The 19,517-nt window shown below is 45.6% G+C and overlaps 2 protein-coding genes across 2 annotated transcripts; both read right to left on the bottom strand.

Moving 5' to 3' along the window:
* Window positions 1-2,041: 2,041 nt before the first annotated feature.
* On the bottom strand, window positions 2,042-2,578 carry LOC125533919. The gene has a single exon (XM_048697245.1). It carries the CDS (start codon window positions 2,497-2,499, stop codon window positions 2,290-2,292), a length of 210 nt encoding a protein of 69 aa, XP_048553202.1. The 5' UTR covers window positions 2,500-2,578; the 3' UTR covers window positions 2,042-2,289.
* Window positions 2,579-8,783: 6,205 nt separating this feature from the next.
* On the bottom strand, window positions 8,784-12,903 carry LOC125539515 (oxygen-dependent coproporphyrinogen-III oxidase, chloroplastic). The gene is made up of 8 exons (XM_048702990.1): window positions 12,184-12,903; window positions 11,404-11,479; window positions 10,924-11,018; window positions 10,276-10,359; window positions 9,889-9,976; window positions 9,506-9,630; window positions 9,321-9,419; window positions 8,784-9,061 (listed from the first exon to the last, which is right to left on the bottom strand). Exons 1-8 carry the CDS (start codon window positions 12,721-12,723, stop codon window positions 8,993-8,995), a joined length of 1,176 nt encoding a protein of 391 aa, XP_048558947.1. The 5' UTR covers window positions 12,724-12,903; the 3' UTR covers window positions 8,784-8,992.
* Between the last annotated feature and the right edge of the window lie 6,614 nt (window positions 12,904-19,517).

Here is a 19,517-nt window from a genome sequence, read left to right as displayed (position 1 = left end):
CCGCGGACAGTGACCGGACGGGCCTCAAATTCTACCATTTGCAACCAAATATCTTATTTCCAAAATAGTTATTACATGTAGCGCCATGCGCGTCGATCATCATGTTCATCTTGGGCCGACGAGGCTGTCAAAACACACCAAAAATTGCTCGTACTTAAAATTTTCACATCCGTATTAGTCCCACTTCGCCGCGTGATGAGCTAGTCGACCGGCTTAAATAATCGGGTCGTCCAGAAGCGATAAGCTTCTGACATCATTGCATCTTTGTTAAAAAGATAGACTGTCACTATGAATCTTCTATGCTTATCACATAGAAGATTCATAGTCAGAGTCTATGTCCTTGACAATGGAAACACTAATGTCAGTACTGCTTTTTTTTAATCGCAATGTGTCGATAAAACTCGATGAATAAAATAAAAAACTACTGTCATTGTAGGAGGGCTATCAACGTATATGAAAGAGACGAACTTGACACTCGATGAATAATCATCAGTTTATGAAATGCAATCTAGTGGTAAGGACCTATGCAACAACAGAGAAGCTTGCCACCATCTGCCGGTGCGGCTATTTAAGCCGGTCAGCGTCTGCCTCGCACGGTGATGTGGGACTAAAAAATTTGGGTGCACCGATGAGAGAGGAAGGAGCTTCAGTGGCTGTAGGTAGGACCGCAAATGCGCCCGGGCCACCCCATATTTGGACTGGATATAAGGGTGCCGGTCAGCCCGGACGTTTGAGGCCGATTTGAGGCGCCTGTCTGGGTCGGTTTTTTGTGACCGGTCAGTGACCTGGACGTCTGCCCGGGTGTTTGAGGCGGGTTTGAGGAGCCCGGTTGTACATGCTCTTTGGTAGAGCTGTTAACAAGGTGATTGAGATGATATATATGTTTGTCCCTTTATTTAGATTTGTTATCTAAACTACAATATTCTTTCCTATTGTTGTCTGTTAATCTTTTATTCTAATAGAAGTTCTAACTACATGGGAACCCATATTTTTATTTCTTTATTTGAGGAAATATTATATAGTTCGTTCGATCCATATTGTTTGTCTCTCAAACGGATGTATCTAGACTTATTTTAGTCCTAAATACATATGTTTAAACGACAAGTAATATGGATCGGAATGAGCAAATTTTACTAGCTAATGAGTTTTAAAGATGTCCACTGTTTGCACCTAGCCCATTGTGTTAGAATTAATGGCTTGGCCCATGTGCATTTCCGGAAAATCCAAAGTAAATCCCAAAGGCCAATGAATAAATGGCAAGATATGGTGCAAATCTTTAGTCTCATACCACTAGTGAAGGTGATGTGAGACCACCTTATGTGGTGGGTTCTCCCTACCGCCAAATACACAGCGAAATCAAGTTAGAGTTTTTGCCTTCTCTTGATGTTTGCATCATGAACACTGGTGTGCACCGGCGAGCAGGAGAGCAGGTCTCGGGAACCTCTCACCCTTGTAAACCTACACCATGAGAGGGCAAATTAGGTTTTCGTGAAGCGCTTCACGCGACTACTCGTGTTCTTCTGCACGTGTTGTCTACCTCCAAAGTCAGGCACTCTTGTGCGCCGTCATCACCAGCATCTACTTCGACCGGTCTTTGCCAACTTCCTCGTCGACAACATTGCCACTGCCATAGCCACCGCTACTTCATTTGCAACCGATCAGTATGTGTGTCGTGATCTATTGTTGCATATGCAATATTGTTGCTCATGTTGTTCTGCTCATATGGTATGCTAGAGTTATGCATGCTAATAATTGTTTTAATCATGATTTATATTGTACAATTAATCATGAAATTGCCAAATTTCAACACATTATGTATTGTACTACCTGATGTTGTCTTGTCGTTTGCCTTCCGCACCAATCTATCATCAATAACTGAAACAACGAGTCTACAAGGTTTGAACTACATGGCATACCATACAATACCACACCAGATTCATTTATTTTTAATCGGAAATGTCGAACCGGACTGGGTGGCCGATGGCAGATGCAGAGAGTGGGTGCTCCGGATTGCAACACTGTAATATCAGTTAGGCACAAGTAACACAAACAATGTTGCAATATCAATTACGCCATTACAAGCAAGGATGCTTCTTGCATTTGACAACATACCGCTGCACAACAAGAAAAGGCCAAACAAAGCTATGACCGGGCCACGCCTGTTCCTCTAGTTGCTAGTAAACCTCGTGTTAAGAGACATCAAAGATCGCACACAGCGGATCATCACAAGTAGTAGTAGTGTACATGAAAATTGAAGCTATAGTTTCCGGCCGGCGTCTGCCATGCTGGTCAACCAAGGATGACGTGGACGCGGACGGCGAGGGTGAAGATGGAGATGAGGGCGAAGTAGATGACGGCGTGGAAGAGCACGGAGACGCCGCTGGTCTGCTTGTTGCCGAACTCCAGGAACCTGTTCTTGCCGGGGACCTGGAAGAGCAGCCCCGGCGAGAGGAGCACGAAGAGCACCAGCGCGATGAACACCGGGGCCCAGTCCGCCATGTCTCCTCTCCGGCCGGCACACTTGCTCTGGGATCCTACGTATGAGCAGTGGAGAGTGGCAGTGGTAGGAGTGTGAGGCCACAAGGGGGTGTCACTGTGGGTGTATATAGGAGAGGGAATGGCTTGGACACAAGGCAATTGGGGACGTTGGTGCGTGTCATGTGATGGGTGTGGATGGTTTCCTCTAATGTGAGTGTGACTGTGCTGGTACACATGTGCTGCCAGCGCACGCATGTTTGTGCGATTTGTTCCAAGTTTAGCTACCTGTCGTTCATGTACAAAGTTGGTGATCGTGACTAATATGTACTCGGATATGTTGCTACTTGTTGTGCAGCAATGGATGGTTAATTAGTAGTTTTTCATCTTAACTTCCCAACAAAGCTGTGCCGGTATGGCCTTTGATGTACTCTAATATGACAAGAAAAATCACAAGCTTTATGCATGTTGCCATGCTGGGGTGTGCATGCCTTCTCTTTTTGATGTAAACTCTGCATCAAGGAATGCATTTTCGTAACTGTGAACCCATACTGCACTCACGCCTTTGCACACTCGGCCTCACGTTTGGACATGCATGTTGAGTGGCATGCGCACCACTAGTCTACAAGATCAGTTTTCTTAACAGTTTTTTTTTGAACGGTCACCGGGGGGGAGAGCTTCCCCATCTGAATATATTACCACTCAAAAAGAGGAGTCGAGAATTACAATAGTAGTTTGGTTACAACATGATCATTCGGGTACAGCTGAAGAGAGGAAGTGAAGCCATTGTCTAGCGGAGATATTGTCTTCTTCCTTTTTGAACCGAAAAACCCATAGAGAGAAATCAGCAACAATGTTCCGTATCGTGGTTCTGTGGGTATGATCCTCGTTCCTGAAGACGAGCGCGTTTCTGGAATCCCATAGCTTCCAAGAGATAGTCAGAGCCACCGATGGCCAGATATTGGGATTAAGGCCATGAAGCGTTGGGTGTTGGAGCAGAGCAGCGAGGGAGGTCGGGGCCGGCAGGCCCAAGGAGGACCAAACCTGTGTAGCGTAAGAACAGTTGGAGATGAGGTGGATTGCATCTTCATGAGGGTCTTGACAGCGCGGGCATGCGGCAGATTGGGCAATGTGTTTGTGAAACATGTTTGCCTTCGTGTTGAGCCGGTCACGGAGGAGGAGTCATACGAAGATCTTGACTTCGATCGGGACTTTGGAAGCCCAGACAAAGTCATGGTGAGGGTCTGTATCATCTTCAGCAATAATGGAGGAGTAGGTGTTCTTGGCAGAGAACGGTAGTCCGTGGGTGAGGGACCTTTCGTCAGGTTGGTCCGCTTGCTGGAAATCCTGCAACAACAACAGCACACAATCAAACTCGCGAGCCGCAGCATTAGACAGACGGTTCCGTAGGTTCGCCAACAAGCTGGTTTGACAAACAGTAGCCACTAAAACCTTGTCATCAATGGAGTGTGAGAAGAGGTTTGGGAAGACTTTTTGGAGGGGAGACTGCAATAACCATTTATCAAGCCAAAAGAAAGTGGATAGACCATTGTATGTGAGCACAAATGAGTGCTCAATTAGCAGTGGCAAGTTGTTGTTGATGATCTTCCAGAGAAAGGAGGGTTTTGAGGTTTTTGCTGCAATGCCAAGAGGGTATTGGTGGTGGTACCATTGGGTCCAGGGGATGTTTGGGTGTTGTAGAATTTTGGAGGAGAATTTCATAAGCAAGCAGCGGTTTTGAACTTCCAGATTTTTAATGCCTAGACCACCAGTATCTTTAGGTTTGCAAACGTTTTTCCACGCGACCAAGCAGCTCGCCCCAGTGCAAGTTGGCTCGTTAGACCAGAAGAACGCCCTCCGGATGGCGTCTAGTTTAGCTATGATCGATTTTGGTAGGCGAAAGACGGACATAAAATAAACTGTTAAGGAGTCAAGAACCGCAGTTAGCAGGGTGAGACGTGCCCCCCGAGAGAGCAGGCGGGCCACCCAACCAAAGAGGAATTTTCGAAAGCTGTCTATGATCGGGTCGAAAGCTGTGAGAGGCAGTTTGGTGGGGGAGACTGGTAGACCTAGATACACTAGCGGGAAGGAGGATAAGGAACAACCAATCGCTGTGGCAATGTTGTTTTGCGTGGAAGAGTCGGTGGCTATGGTTAGAAGAGCCGTTTTTTGGAAGTTGATGACTAGCCCCGTTGCAAGGGCGAAGTCATGAAGGGTGTTTTTGAGGATAATGGTGGCGGCGTCGCTAGCCACAGCAATTATCAGGGTATCATCAGCGTATTGAAGTGTCACAGGTGGTTCGTTAGGCCGTAACGGGTGACAAAGAACATTGGTTTGGAACGCTTTTGCGATTAGACGTTGAAGGGCGTCGGCAACGATGATGAATAAGTACGGCGAGAAGGGATCACCTTGGCGGAGGCCACATCTACATTGAATCCAGGATCCTGGAATGCCATTTAAAAGGATAGCTGTTTTCCCAGTGAGAAGGATATTTTGTACCCAAGAACAGAAGTTAGAGGGAAAACCGCAGGCTTGTAAGATTAGTATGAGGGAGGACCAGCATATGGAGTCAAAGGCTTTCCTGAAATCGAGCTTGAAAATCATGGTCGGGGCTTTACGGGAGTGGCATGCACTGAGGATATTGGCAGCGTATATAAAATTTTCAGCAATATTACGCCCATGAAGGAAGCCAGTCTGGTCATAATGTATGAGCAGTGGGATGAGAGGTTTAACTCTATTGGTGAGGACTTTGGCAACTACTTTTGGCATGCAGTTTTGAAGAGATATGGGTCGAAACGCGTCCGGGGTTGTTGGTGCCTGAGATTTTGGAAGAAGAACCATGTAGGCCCGGTTGAATCGTTCTAAGGAAGCGGTTTGATCATGGAAGGTAGAGAAGAAGGTTAGGATGGGTTGTTTGATATCATTCCAATATTTTCTGTAGAAGATGGGTCCAAAGCCATCTGGTCCAGGGCTAGCATTGGTGTTCATAGAGAGGAAGGCTTGGTATATTTCGTCATGAGAGAAAGGTTGTGCAAGATCACTGAGCTGGGGGAGGGGTGAGGGGTACAGTTGTTGCAAGCTGAAGTTCCATGTTGCATTTTTGTGGTCCCGATGAGCTATTGGAAGAAGTCTTTTAAGATGTCAGCTTTTTGTTCGTGCAGAAAAACTTTAGAAGTGTTGTGTAAAAGCATGGGAATCTTGTTTGATCGAGAGCGCTGCGTAGCCGAGGCGTGGAAGAATCGAGTGTTTTCATCGCCGTCAATGGCGACCCTGATCTTTCCCCTCTGTTTCCAGAAGGCGATTTTTTGTTTGATGGTACGTTGTAGCAAATTGGAGAGCGTGAGCCTTAGTTTTTGTTCGATCGGAAAGAGAGGAGCGAATTCCTCGTTTAGGTCAAGGGCCTGGAGAACGAGTTTGCAATTTGTTTCCCGTTGATTGATGGGCCGTAGCGACTTGGCCCAAGACTTTAGGGCTGATCTTGTACCTTTAATTTTTTGAGCGAGAGAAGCAGCAGGATCAATGGAAAGCCCACCGTGGCGGTGTGGGCCGGGCTGCCAGCAGCCGCGCACAATGTTAGAACAGGCTGGGAAGGAGGTCCAGAATCGTTCAAATTGAAAAAGGCGGGAAGATGGGACGGATGTGGATACGGTGACGAGGAGTGGAACATGATCAGAGACAAATCGAGTGAGGGAGGTGAGGTGTGAGTTGGGGAAAAGAGCATCCCAAGATAGATTGATTGGAACCCTATCTAGGCGAATCAGCGTGGGGGATAGTCTTTTATTTGACCAGGTAAATTGTCTATCAAGGAGCGGTAGCTCTAAGAGTGCAAGTTGGTCGATGGTGTCGTTAAAGGCGTCTGCCTCCGATCGTCTAAAGTTGTCGTTGTTGCGTTCATTGGGGAATCAAGTAAGGTTGAAATCACCTATTAGGAGCCAGGGAGATTGAGGTGGTGGTTCGATCTGTTTCAGTTCGTCAAGGAAAACTAGCTTTAGCTCTCGTTGCGAGGGGGCGTAGACATTAGTGATGAAGATGTTGTGTGGTGATGCAAGACATGATAGCGTTAATGTGGATGTGAAACGCCTGTGTTGGCAGTTGAGAAGCGAGAAGCAACGTGAGTTAGAAGCCGAGAGAATGCCTCCCGCCGTTCCGATTGCGTCGAGGTGGTTATTAGAGTCTAGGAAGCGTGGCAAGATCGATCGTAGTTTGTTTGTGTCTGGTTTTTGTAGTTTGGTTTCTTGAAGAAGGGCAATGGATGGGCGTAAGAGATTGATTTCAGAGAACACATTGAAGCACTTATCATTGTCTCCTAGACCGCGAACGTTCCAGGAGACGATAGAGTAGGTAGCGTTTTTCATAATAGAAACTTAAGTTGGCACCTTACATAGGGGTATTGACCCGACAAGCAACCATTTCGGGTCAAGGTACAGTACGACAAACTGACAGAAGCAGGCATGAGCAGCATTACAACTAGATTAAACCTAACACAGCGACTACGGGTCGGAGCGAGGCCCCGGATACATGGCCAGACATGGCCGCCACACACGTGGCCGCGGAGAAGAGAGCACATCATGGCGATCCCAGGCCACCAGAACTGGAAGCGAGGTCCGCCAGCATCTCCGGCGTGGCGCCGCAGGCAGCAGCAACGGCGGCCAGGTCCTCAGGCGAGGCAAGACCGTGAGCAGAGCCGTCGATGAGCCCAGAGTCGTCGCAGAGCCGAGCGTGGATCAGGGCGTCGGAGAGATCTTTGGAAGCAGCAGATAGGTCGAGCTTCTTTGCCTTGGAGCGCATGGCCTTGGAGGTCATGGAAGAGTAGATAGGCGGCTCTATTTCAGCCAGCCTAGCGCTGCGTCTGGCCTTGATGCCGGAGTCAACAGCCATCTTGGCGCGCCTGCTGATGCGCCTGGCAAGGCACTCGTCCGTAGGCTCCGGGGGCAGGTCCAATGGCTGGACGGAGAGATCCACAGGAAGGGGGAGCGGCTGAAGGGCAGGTGTGGATGGTGGAGGAGGCGGCGTAGGTGGCAGAGGAAGAGGAGATGTTGGGGCTGGCAGTGCAAGCAGGGGGCGTGCATGGCGCGAGCGAGCGTGCAGCTTCTGTGGAGAGGGGGGGCGAGCGGGAGGGGACCATGGGGCATGAACAAGCATGGCAACGGGCATGCCGTCAGCCATGACTGCGAGGATTGGGGTGCCGTCGAGCGGCCTGTCAGCAGTGGGAGATGGGGGAGGACCCAAGGGCGACTCCGGGGTGCATGCAAATGGTGACATGGCCGTGGCAATGTTTCTGATTTGAGTAACGGTGGAGGGTGAGAGGCGAGGGTTTGATGAGAGGGAGGATAGGGAGCCGTCGTCCCCGTCCTCAGAGCTGAAGGGCGATGCCCCGGAGCCGTGACGGAAGAGCGCACGGCTCTCCAGCTTGACAACAACGACGTCGTTGTCGGGGAGACGCACCGTGAGGCATGGAGGGAGGACAAAGTCGCACGCAACCATGACGAGCGCGCGAACGCTTGAGTGGTCACCCTAGAAGCAGTGTTGGTCGGCAGAGACAAAGTCTTCGTTTTCTTAACAGTAGTAAAATTAATTAAACAAAAGTGTGATTTTTCATGTCAAACTTTTCTTCGCACCTCCCCTTCCCTGGAAGCACGGAGATATTTATTGGGAGGTGCTCGGCGTCGATCGACCGATCAGTGTGTGTGGGTAAGGGGGTAGCCGGATTGCAGAGAGGGTTGCAGAGTTGCACATATTCAGAGAGAGTTGGGTTCAGTTTCAGAGAAACTTGGATTCAGAGAGTTGGGATTGCATTTTTTGGAGGGTCGCAACACGGCTCATGTTCCAAACGGCTGTGCGTTGTCGATTGACGCAGTGGAGATCAGACAGCTTGAGCGCGCCATTGGCCGCTTTCGCGGCCGATTGGCTGGGTGAAGGACTGGACACTGATCTACTGGATGAGTAGGAGTCCTCCAACCAACAGTCTCCTTACAAAAGAAGATCAGAAGCGATGCTGATGAACCTTGTAAGACTTTCACGTTTGTGGCGCATCTTCACTCGGCTCTGCTCTGCTCGTCACAGCTCCGGCGGCATGTCAAACCTCTAGGGGAGAGCTGCTCTTCCTGTTGGACAATTGATCCTTGCGAGCTCTCCAGATTATCCATCAGGAAAAATGAATGTTGGATAGTAGCACCAGAATGCCCAAATTGAAGAATGGCTCCTCGGTTTGGACACAAGATTGATGAATGGCTCTAGTAATATCACTAATAGAGGCATGTTGGAGAGCCAAAATTTCAGTACAAAGAGTACCAAGGAGGCAAGGACAATTCCAACCGCACAGTTTATCCTTCATTCATCTCGGAAGGAAACAGGTACAGCAGGTACAAAGCTTGATGGAACTAAACCGTTACACCTTCATGTGCTTATCAAAAACTCTACAGAGCAAAAAAGGAACTACACATGGCTGGGGATCTCAAGGCTACACAGAGTGAGGAACACTAACAAAAAGACTGAAAGAACAAACAACCTCAGCTAATCAGAGCCACTCCTTTGGATTTATGCACGCGTCGAGAAGCTTCCACTCTTCGCTCCCTTCCTCAGGTTTCTGCAAACGAAAAGGTCATATGTTAGCCAACTTGCAGGGCCTTGAGGATGCTACGAATGTTACAAGATCAGTTGCATGGACTCAATCTAAAATGGTCCATTTAACATACATAAGAACCCTATACGGGACCCTCATTGAAAATTCAACAATTCAGACAGTACAATATCAAAAGTTATACGGTTCTAAAGCAAGAAAACATGACACTTCCCATGCTACTTATTGAGCTTGTAAGGAGGGTAAAAGGGAACATTTAGCTTACATGGTCATACTCCCATCGTGCAGTGAGTGGTAAGGAGACAAGTATACTTTCGATCCTTCCCCCGGTCTTGAGTCCAAATGTGGTGCCACGATCGTAGACCTTCAAAGGAAAGCATACATTAAAACCAAACAAAGACACTGAAGCAAGAATATCACTTGTGATTGTGTTCAAGTAAGCTTGCTTACAAGGTTGAACTCCACATAGCGACCTCTCCGCACTTGCTGCCATGCCTTCTGCTCCTCATTGAATGGAGTGTCTTTGCGACGTTCTATGATGGGTATGTATGCAGGAATTACAGAACTGGCACACTCTGCAGAAAGGAAAGGCAAGTAAGTCTTGTTATCATAGCTTATAGCTATAGTTCTGCAATTCAGAGCAATTTGTCTAGTAGGATTGCATAGATTCACCGGGTTAAACTAAAAAAAGGGAGGAAGAAGGTCCAAATATATGGAGCCCTGCAAGTTCAATATATCCCAAGTAGAGACTGATACAGGAATCAGTGTACCAAGCTACTTGAATTCAATTCACTCCATTTTTTGCTCATCATGCAAGGACTTAGGAGATTTACCTGTAGCAAAGTTCAGAAGCATGTCTTGGTCATAATCATTAAGATCATCAAAAAATATTCCGCCAAGCCCACGTCTCTCATTACGATGCTGCATCGAAAGACAAACTATGAGCGCTGGAACGTTTACATGTAACCACTGATAGTTTACCAAGAGTCTACCTAGCCAAGAACAAACAATATCTCATTTCCAGGATTAGCAACTACCCAGTACAATTACACAGCAACATTATCAAGATTATTTTGTCGGAAAACTGTAGGTGTTCGTACCAAGTCATCAATCAACACATACTTTTGTAAACTTGACAAGTCATGCAATTGCAAAAGGAACATAGAACAAATTCTCTATATAGTACAACTGAGTAGTACACAGTGAAAAAATCATCATACCTTAATATAGAAATAATCATCGCACCATTTTTTGAATCTTGGGTAAAAACTTGGATCGAACTTATCACAAGCTTGTTTTTGAACCTGAAATCAGACAAAAAAACATCAAAATGAGTTATATTCCACACACAGGATCACCATCTAAAGTGTTCGACTGTCAAGACTACCCATTAATCAACATTAATTAGCAGGCACACGCTCTTCAGTTTCTGCTGTTCTAATTCTTCCCAAGGTTAACAACATCATAAAAGAGTCTTGCTCATTAAAGCGTCACTCTTTGTAACCCAGCAACCAGATGTACAATTGCACAAATATGGGTTCAAGAAGGTGAAGGTGAAGGTCATATGTCTTATGTCAAATGGGTTGGACTGTCAAAGTGCAAACTACAGGACTGTAAGGTGTTTCCCTTTGTGTGATGAAAACAAATTATGCTATAGAAGTCAACAACATCCCATTTGATTTATTAAGCATGTGTAATACAGGAATAGAGATAGAAAAAAATAGCAAAATTTCAGAAATAAGTATAGCATTAGAATAATAACTAGGAAGGAACCCAGATAGCATGATACTACTGATATTATCAGAAAGTGGGTGGGTGCCTGTGAGTATGAAGCATAGATTTGAAAGACGTAGGAAGCGCTAACATACAGAATGAAAATGCTTCACATCCTCTTCAATGAGATAGGAAGGAGTCAAATCAGTACCACCTCCAAACCACCATGACCTTGGTGCACCAGGTACATCTACAGTTGGAAATTATAGCCTATTGAGTATTAAAGATCACAGTTCCTAACAATGAAGAACATTTGAGTGACTTAAACTAATTGCCAATTAATTCAAAAAATATTAACAGCGATGGCCATGCTTAAAATTTGAATTTAGACATTAGTAATTTTGCTGAGTTCCAATAGAGGTATTTGGGGAGTCAAATCTTGTACATTATCATAAAGGAAAAGGAAAAGAGTGTAATTGCTGTGTATTATGGGCCTTTATACATGAACTGGTGTACATATCAAAAATTGCAGGCAGAAAATTAGATAATGACCTTGGATAATGATTAAAAATATAGGATGAAATGACGCTACATAAATTACAAAATGATATTTCGAAATTTGCTAGCAGAAATACCTTTTGGTGCATCTGTTTCAAAATAACGATAGTTGAAATGCAATGTTGGAGCAAATGGGTTCTTGGGATGAAGAACCTGAAAGTATAAACAAGCAACCATTAATACACCCCCAAATATGGTATAACACTAAAAAGTGTTGAACTAACAGACAATCTTAGTAAAAGAAATTGATAGGAGATAAAAATAAGCAGTATAACAAAAGTAAATGATTAACGGACCAGTGCTTGGAATACAAAAATGATAAAATGGAGAAAACACACCCCTAATTCAGGTTTCAGGGTACCACTGCCTTAATGCAACAGTTACCACTAAACCTCTAAAATGATCAGATCCATTTGATATCAACAAGAATCATCTCTGGGAAGCAAATACTGTTCTGGAATTATGTTTTTAAAGCAGTAGCAGCAAATAGATCAGCCCCATAACTGCAGTTCACTCACCGCACACAAGATTAACTCTGTAGATTAGATGAAATATTTGAGTGCTATGGAGACCATGAAGATAAAATAGGTTCATGGCATCAGAAATGTGAAGAATCTAGACTCTTGTTGTCAAGCTGCAGAGAACAGGCTTCGATGATCTGCTGACAGTTTGCACACACCCTATTGTCTAAAGGCCAAATAAGTTACATGCAACTACAATGTACCACACATAAACACACTTCTGGTTACACATCCTAAAAACTGCAAGGCATCACAATGTCCAAAATTGGGACATTGCATCCTAATTCAAAGCAGATCCAACTTTTCATGTCAATGCACAAGGAAACAAGCTCTTACCGAGCTGATGCCAGCGGCAAAGAAGGGCACAGGCCCAGCCTTGTGCCCATCGGCCGCCCCGTTCTTCGCGGCACCCTTGGCCGCGCGGTAGGCGTCCGGGGGCATGACCCCGTAGACGACGGACACGTTCACCCCGGCCTTCTCGAACACGTTGCCGTCCTGGAGCACCCGGCTGATGCCCCCGCCGCCCCCGGGGCGCGACCAGACGTCCTCCACGAACCGCTTCCCGCTGCCGTCGGCCTCCTCGAGCGCGGCGCAGATCTCCCCCTGCACCCGCCGGATCATGCCCTCGAACCGCTCGCGCACGGACCCGGACCCGGCCCCGGAGCCGTCCTCCCGCAGGAACGTCGTCGGCGCCTCGTTCTCCGGCACCTCCTTCTCGATCGCGACCGACGCGCGCACGCGCAGCGCGCGGCGGCTCGGGAGGCGGGGCGAGGAGAAGGACACCTGGGCCGCCCCCGGCGAGTACCCGCGGGCGCGCGCCGCGGCGGGCGTGGGGGCGAGGGTCTGGGACGGGGTGGTGAGGAGAGAGGACGCCATGGCTGGGTGGGGGTTGGTGTGCGCCGGTCGCGGCGGTTTTATTAAGCGGCGGTGGCTTTGCCGCCGGTGGGCGGCGCGGGATGCGGCCCGCGGTTTTGGTGGTGGGAGGAGTCAAAGGGAGGGAAAGCGGGCGAGGAGGTGTGCGGGGAGCTGGTTTATGCCGCCGCTGGCTTCGAGGGGATAAGGAAATGGATCATGTTCTGGCCGGATTTCTTTCATGAAGAGATGCAAGTACAGTAGTAGTACATGCAAGAATCAGTGGTTTTCGGTGAGAAATCAGTACTCCCTACGTTTTGAATTTGTCTAGATACGGAGGTATCTAGACTCAAAGACAAGTAATTCGAATCGGAGGGAGTAGATGTCATGAGAACTCATGATATGATTCCATGTTAAATGAAAACATAATAGAAGTTGTTTGGTCATACAAAGGGTATAAGCACAAGACTAGTTTTGAGTGAATAGAGGTTTGCCATTGTTATCATATCAATTTTGGTAAAGCACATCTAGATGTGCCATAAGTATTGAACATTTAAATAAAAATATAAAGAAAAATATTTAGAATGTAAACTCAAATGGATACTTTCTTTTTTTAGAATTACATGCGCAGTATTCTACGGTATATAAGAAAATAGAGACATAAAAACCTGACGTCAGATTTGTAGACATGGCAAATCTGACTTTTTCATGGCAATTTACATTGACGTGATGATGGTAAATTTAGTTTGGAAGCACGGCAAATTTTTTGACCAAAAAATAAACTGGGATGGATTTGCCATGCTTGCCAACTAAACTTGTCATCCTCGTCGAATATGATTTGCCATGAAAAACGTTTGATTTGTCTTGCCTAAAAGTCCGACGGTCGCTAGATATTCGTGTCCTAAGAAAATCAAAGTATTCTTACACAAAAATATTTTGGTAGGAAAAATACACAAGGAATAAGAATCTTAATGGTACTTTTGAATCAAAGGGGGCATGCAAAGATGAAACCCTCTGTTGATTTGTACTAAACAAATAAAGTGGTGCAAATTTCATAACTTTGACTCTTATTGTGTATTGTACATAAAAACTAGGTGGTTCACTGCAATTTAACATGGCTAGTTTCTTTACATGGTCATTGGTGTTGGTTTGTACAGTAAATGTTTGGATTACTGTTAAGAATAACTCGATATTATCCTCAAACATTATTATGTTTCCTCCTTTACTCAGAAAGACTACAATATAGGATCTACTCCCCGTCCTATGTTGCTCATGGGTAAAAAACATCTTTTCCACCGGCAAGACTGCCATTCTACTTAACGGGCTTCCAAGGGTTTGGATTAACCTAAAAACTCGCTAAGACAAGAAGACTCCCTTTTCCCTTTCTCTTCCTCATAGTTGTGGACCTTCTACAACGATTGATCAGACAAAATAAAAACCACTTGTATTGCACCATCCAACTACACCCACATTTCACCCACTATGCTATAATACATCGATGACACCCTTATCATCGTTGAGGCCTCCATCGTTGTAGCTTCTTTATTAAAAAGCATCCTCAACGACTATGTGCTTGCCATCAACTTCTAAAAACACACACTTGCACCCCTACACTAACCCATGGGTGAGGCAACCACCAAATCTACCATTGTACAATGCCAGATCTCCTCCCCCCCCCCAATTTACGTAGGGCTACCACTATCGCCAATAAGACTACCACCTAATGTCTTCCTTCCTATCATAGAAAAATGTCATAAGTTCCTAGTAGGTTGACGGGCCAAGATCCTGTCCAAGGGTGGCAAGCTCATTTTCCTATCCCCCGATCATCGATTCCCTAGCTATATACTTTATGTTTGTCTTCAAGATCACTACAAAAGTGTTAAAAACTATCAATGTCTTTCGTCACGCCTTATTTTGAGTGATTGAAGAGCATGCACCGGCGTTGAGTGACTAATTTCTTAGAACAATGTTTGCAAACCGAAAAGGTTTGGTGGTTTGGGTACTAAAAAAACTTACACCGACAAAACAATTACATGTTAATGAAGTTCATCGTTAAATCACTCTTTCTTACCAGCTCCCCTGACTAGACTAGGTAAACCTACAACATGTTAACGTCTTCATTTCACCTCTTGTCGGTGTCAAAACCGGCGGATCTCGAGTAGGGGGTCCCGAACTGTGCGTCTAGGCCGGATGGTAACATGAGGCAAGGAACACTATGTTTTACCCAGGTTCGGGCCCTCTTGATGGAGGTAAAACCTGTTGGGTTTCGTAGTAATTTCAAAAAAATTCCTAGCACACGCAAGATCATGGTGATGCATAGCAACGAGAGGGGGAGAGTGTGATCTACGTACCCTTGTAGATCGACAACGGAAGCGTTAACTTGGTTGATGTAGTCGTACGTCTCCACGGCCCGACCGATCAAGCACCGAAACTATGGCACCTCCGAGTTCTAGCACACGTTCAGCTCGATGACGATCCCCGGACTCCGATCCAGCAAAGTGTCGGGGAAGAGTTCCGTCAGCACGACGGCGTGGTGACAATCTTGATGTTCTACTGTCGCAGGGCTTCGCCTAAGCACCGCTACAATATTATCGAGGACTATGGTGGAAGGGGGCACCGCACACGGCTAAGAATATGATCACGTGGATCAACTTGTGTCTCTAGGGGTGCCCCTTGCCTCCGTATATAAAGGCTCAAAGGGGGGGCTGGCTGGCCAAGAGGTGGCGCGCCAGGAGGAGTCCTACTCCTTCCGGGAGTAGGACTCCCCCCTTTCCTAGTTGGAATAGGATTCGCGGAGGGGGGAAAAGAGGAGAGAGAGGAGGAAGGGGGGCCGGCCCCCTCTCCTTGTCCTATTCGGACCAAAGGGGGGGAGGGGCGCGCAGCCCATCTCTGGCCACCTCTCCTCTCTTCCACTAAGGCCCACTAAGGCCCATATACCTCCCGGGGGGTTCCGGTAACCTCCCGGTACTCCGGTAAAATCCCGATTTCACCCGGAACACTTCCGATATCCAAACATTGGCTTCCAATATATCAATCTTTATGTCTCGACCATTTCGAGACTCCTCGTCATGTCCGTGATCACATCTGGGACTCCGAACAAACTTCGGTACATCAAAATGCATAAACTCATAATATAACTGTCATCGTAACCTTAAGCGTGCGGACCCTACGGGTTCGAGAACAATGTAGACATGACCGAGACACGTCTCTGGTCAATAACCAATAGCGGAACCTGGATGCTCATATTGGCTCCTACATATTCTACGAAGATCTTTTATCGGTCAGACCGCATAACAACATACGTTGTTCCCTTTGTCATCGTTATGTTACTTGCCCGAGATTCGATCGTCGGTATCCCATACCTAGTTCAATCTCGTTACCGGCAAGTCTCTTTACTCGTTCCGTAATACATCATCCCGCAACTAACTCATTAGTTGCAATTCTTGCAAGGCTTCAGTGATGTGCATTACCGAGAGGGCCCAGAGATACCTCTCCGACAATCGGAGTGACAAATCCTAATCTCGAAATACGCCAACCCAACATGTACCTTTGGAGACACCTGTAGAGCTCCTTTATAATCACCTAGTTACGTTGTGACGTTTGGTAGCACACAAAGTGTTCCTCCGGCAAACGGGAGTTGCATAATCTCATAGTCATAGGAACATGTATAAGTTCATGAAGAAAGCAATAGCAACATACTAAACGATCGGGTGCTAAGCTAATGGAATGGGTCATGTCAATCAGATCATTCAACTAATGATGTGATCCCGTTAATCAAATGACAACTCTTTGTCCATGGTTAGGAAACATAACCATCTTTGATTAACGAGCTAGTCAAGTAGAGGCATACTAGTGACACTCTGTTTGTCTATGTATTCACACATGTATTATGTTTCCGGTTAATACAATTCTAGCATGAATAATAACATTTATCATGATATAAGGAAATAAATAATAACTTTATTATTGCCTCTAGGGCATATTTCCTTCAGTCTCCCACTTGCACTAGAGTCAATAATCTAGATTATACAGTAATGATTCTAACACCCATGGAGCCTTGGTGCTGATCATGTTTTGCTCGTAGAAGAGGCTTAGTCAACGGGTCTGCTACATTCAGATCCGTATGTATCTTGCAAATCTCTATGTCTCCCACCTGGACTAGATCCCGGATGGAATTGAAGCGTCTCTTGATCTGCTTGGTTCTCTTGTGAAATCTGGATTCCTTCGCCAAGGCAATTGCACCAATATTGTCACAAAAGATTTTCATTGGACCCGATGCACTAGGTACGACACCTAGATCGGATATGAACTCCTTCATCCAGACTCCTTCATTTGCTGCTTCCGAAGCAGCTATATATTCCGCTTCACACGTAGATCCCGCCACGATGCTTTGTTTAGAACTGCACCAACTGACAGCTCCACCGTTTAATGTAAACACGTATCCGGTTTGCGATTTAGAATTGTCCGGATCAGCGTCAAAGCTTGCATCAACGTAACCGTTTACGATGAGCTCTTTGTCACCTCCATATACGAGAAACATATCCTTAGTCCTTTTCAGGTACTTCAGGATGTTCTTGACCGCTGTCCAGTGATCCACTCCTGGATTACTTTGGTACCTCCCTGCTAGACTTATAGCAAGGCACACATCAGGTCTGGTACACAGCATTGCATACATGATAGAGCCTATGGCTGAAGCATAGGGAACATCTTTCATCTTCTCTCTATCTTCTGCAGTGGTCGGGCATTGAGTCCGACTCAACTTCACACCTTGTAACACAGGCAAGAACCCTTTCTTTGCTTGATCCATTTTGAACTTCTTCAAAATCTTGTCAAGGTATGTGCTCTGTGAAAGTCCAATTAAATGTCTTGATCTATCTCTATAGATCTTTATGCCTAATATGTAAGCAGCTTCACCGAGGTCTTTCATTGAAAACTCTTATTCAAGTATCCCTTTATGCTATCCAGAAATTCTATATCATTTCCAATCAGTAATATGTCATCCACATATAATATCAGAAATGCTACAGAGCTCCCACTCACTTTCTTGTAAATACAGGCTTCTCCAAAAGTCTGTATAAAACCAAATGCTTTGATCACACTATCAAAGCGTTTATTCCAACTCCGAGAGGCTTGCACCAGTCCATAAATGGATCGCTGGAGCTTGCACACTTTGTTAGCTCCCTTTGGATCGACAAAACCTTCTGGTTGCATCATATACAACTCTTCTTGCAAAAATCCATTCAGGAATGCAGTTTTGACATCCATCTGCCAAATTTCATAATCATAAAATGCGGCAATTGCTAACATGATTCGGACAGACTTAAGCATCGCTACGGGTGAGAAGGTCTCATCGTAGTCAATCCCTTGAACTTGCCGAAACCCTTTTGCGACAAGTCGAGCTTTGTAGACAGTAATATTACCGTCGGCGTCAGTCTTCTTCTTGAAGATCCATTTATTCTCAATTGCTTGCCGATCATTGGGCAAGTCAACCAAAGTCCATACTTTGTTCTCATACATGGATCCCATCTTAGATTTCATGGCTTCAATCCATTTTGCGGAATCTGGGCTCACCATCGCTTCTTCATAGTTCGTAGGTTCATCATGATCTAGTAGCATGACTTCCAGAACAGGATTACCGTACCACTCTGGCGCGGATCTCACTCTGGTTGATCTACGAGTTTCAGTAGTATCTTGTTCTGAAGTTTCATGATCATTATCATTAGCTTCCTCACTAATTGGTGTAGGTGTCACAGAAACAGTTTTCTGTGATGCACTACTTTCCAATAAGGGAGCAGGTACAGTTACCTCGTCAAGTTCTACTTTCCTCCCACTCACTTCTTTCGAGAGAAACTCCTTCTCCAGAAAGTTTCCGAACTTAGTAACAAAAGTCTTGCCTTCGGATTTGTGATAGAAGGTGTATCCAATAGTCTCCTTTGGATATCCTATGAAGACACATTTCTCCGATTTGGGTTCGAGCTTATCAGGTTGAAGCTTTTTCACATAAGCATCGCAGCCCCAAACTTTCAGAAACGACAACTTTGGTTTCTTGGTTCATAAGGCGTCGTCTCAACGGATTTTCATGGTGCCCTATTTAACGTGAATGCGGCCGTCTCCAGAGCATAACCCCAAAACGATAGCGGTAAATCAGTAAGAGACATCATAGATCGCACCATATCTAGTAAAGTACGATTACGACGTTCGGACACACCATTACGCTGTGGTGTTCCGGGTGGCGTGAGTTGCGAAACTATTCTGTATTGTTTCAAATGTACACCAAACTCGTAACTCAAATATTCGCCTCCACGATCAGATCGTAGAAACTTTATTTTCTTGTTACGATGATTTTCAACTTCACTCTGAAATTCTTTGAACTTTTCAAATGTTTCATACTTATGTTTCATTAGTAGATATACCCATATCTGCTTAAGTCATCTGTGAAGGTGAGAAAATAACGATATCCGCCACGAGCCTCAATATTCATCGGACCACATACATCTGTATGTATGATTTCCAACAAATCTGTTGCTCTCTCCATAGTACCGGAGAACGGCGTTTTAGTCATCTTGCCCATGAGGCACGGTTCGCAAGTACCAAGTGATTCATAATCAAGTGGTTCCAAAAGTCCATCAGTATGGAGTTTCTTCATGCGCTTTACACCGATATGACCTAAACGGCAGTGCCACAAATAAGTTGCACTATCATTATCAACTCTGCATCTTTTGGTTTCAACATTATGAATATGTGTGTCACTACTATCGAGATTCAATAAGAATAGACCATTCTTCAAGGGTGCATGACCATAAAAGATATTACTCATA

This window comes from Triticum urartu, chromosome 2 (assembly GCF_003073215.2).
Source record: "Triticum urartu cultivar G1812 chromosome 2, Tu2.1, whole genome shotgun sequence".
Taxonomy (NCBI): Eukaryota; Viridiplantae; Streptophyta; class Magnoliopsida; order Poales; family Poaceae; genus Triticum; species Triticum urartu.
This window is presented reverse-complemented; position numbering and strand designations above follow the sequence as displayed.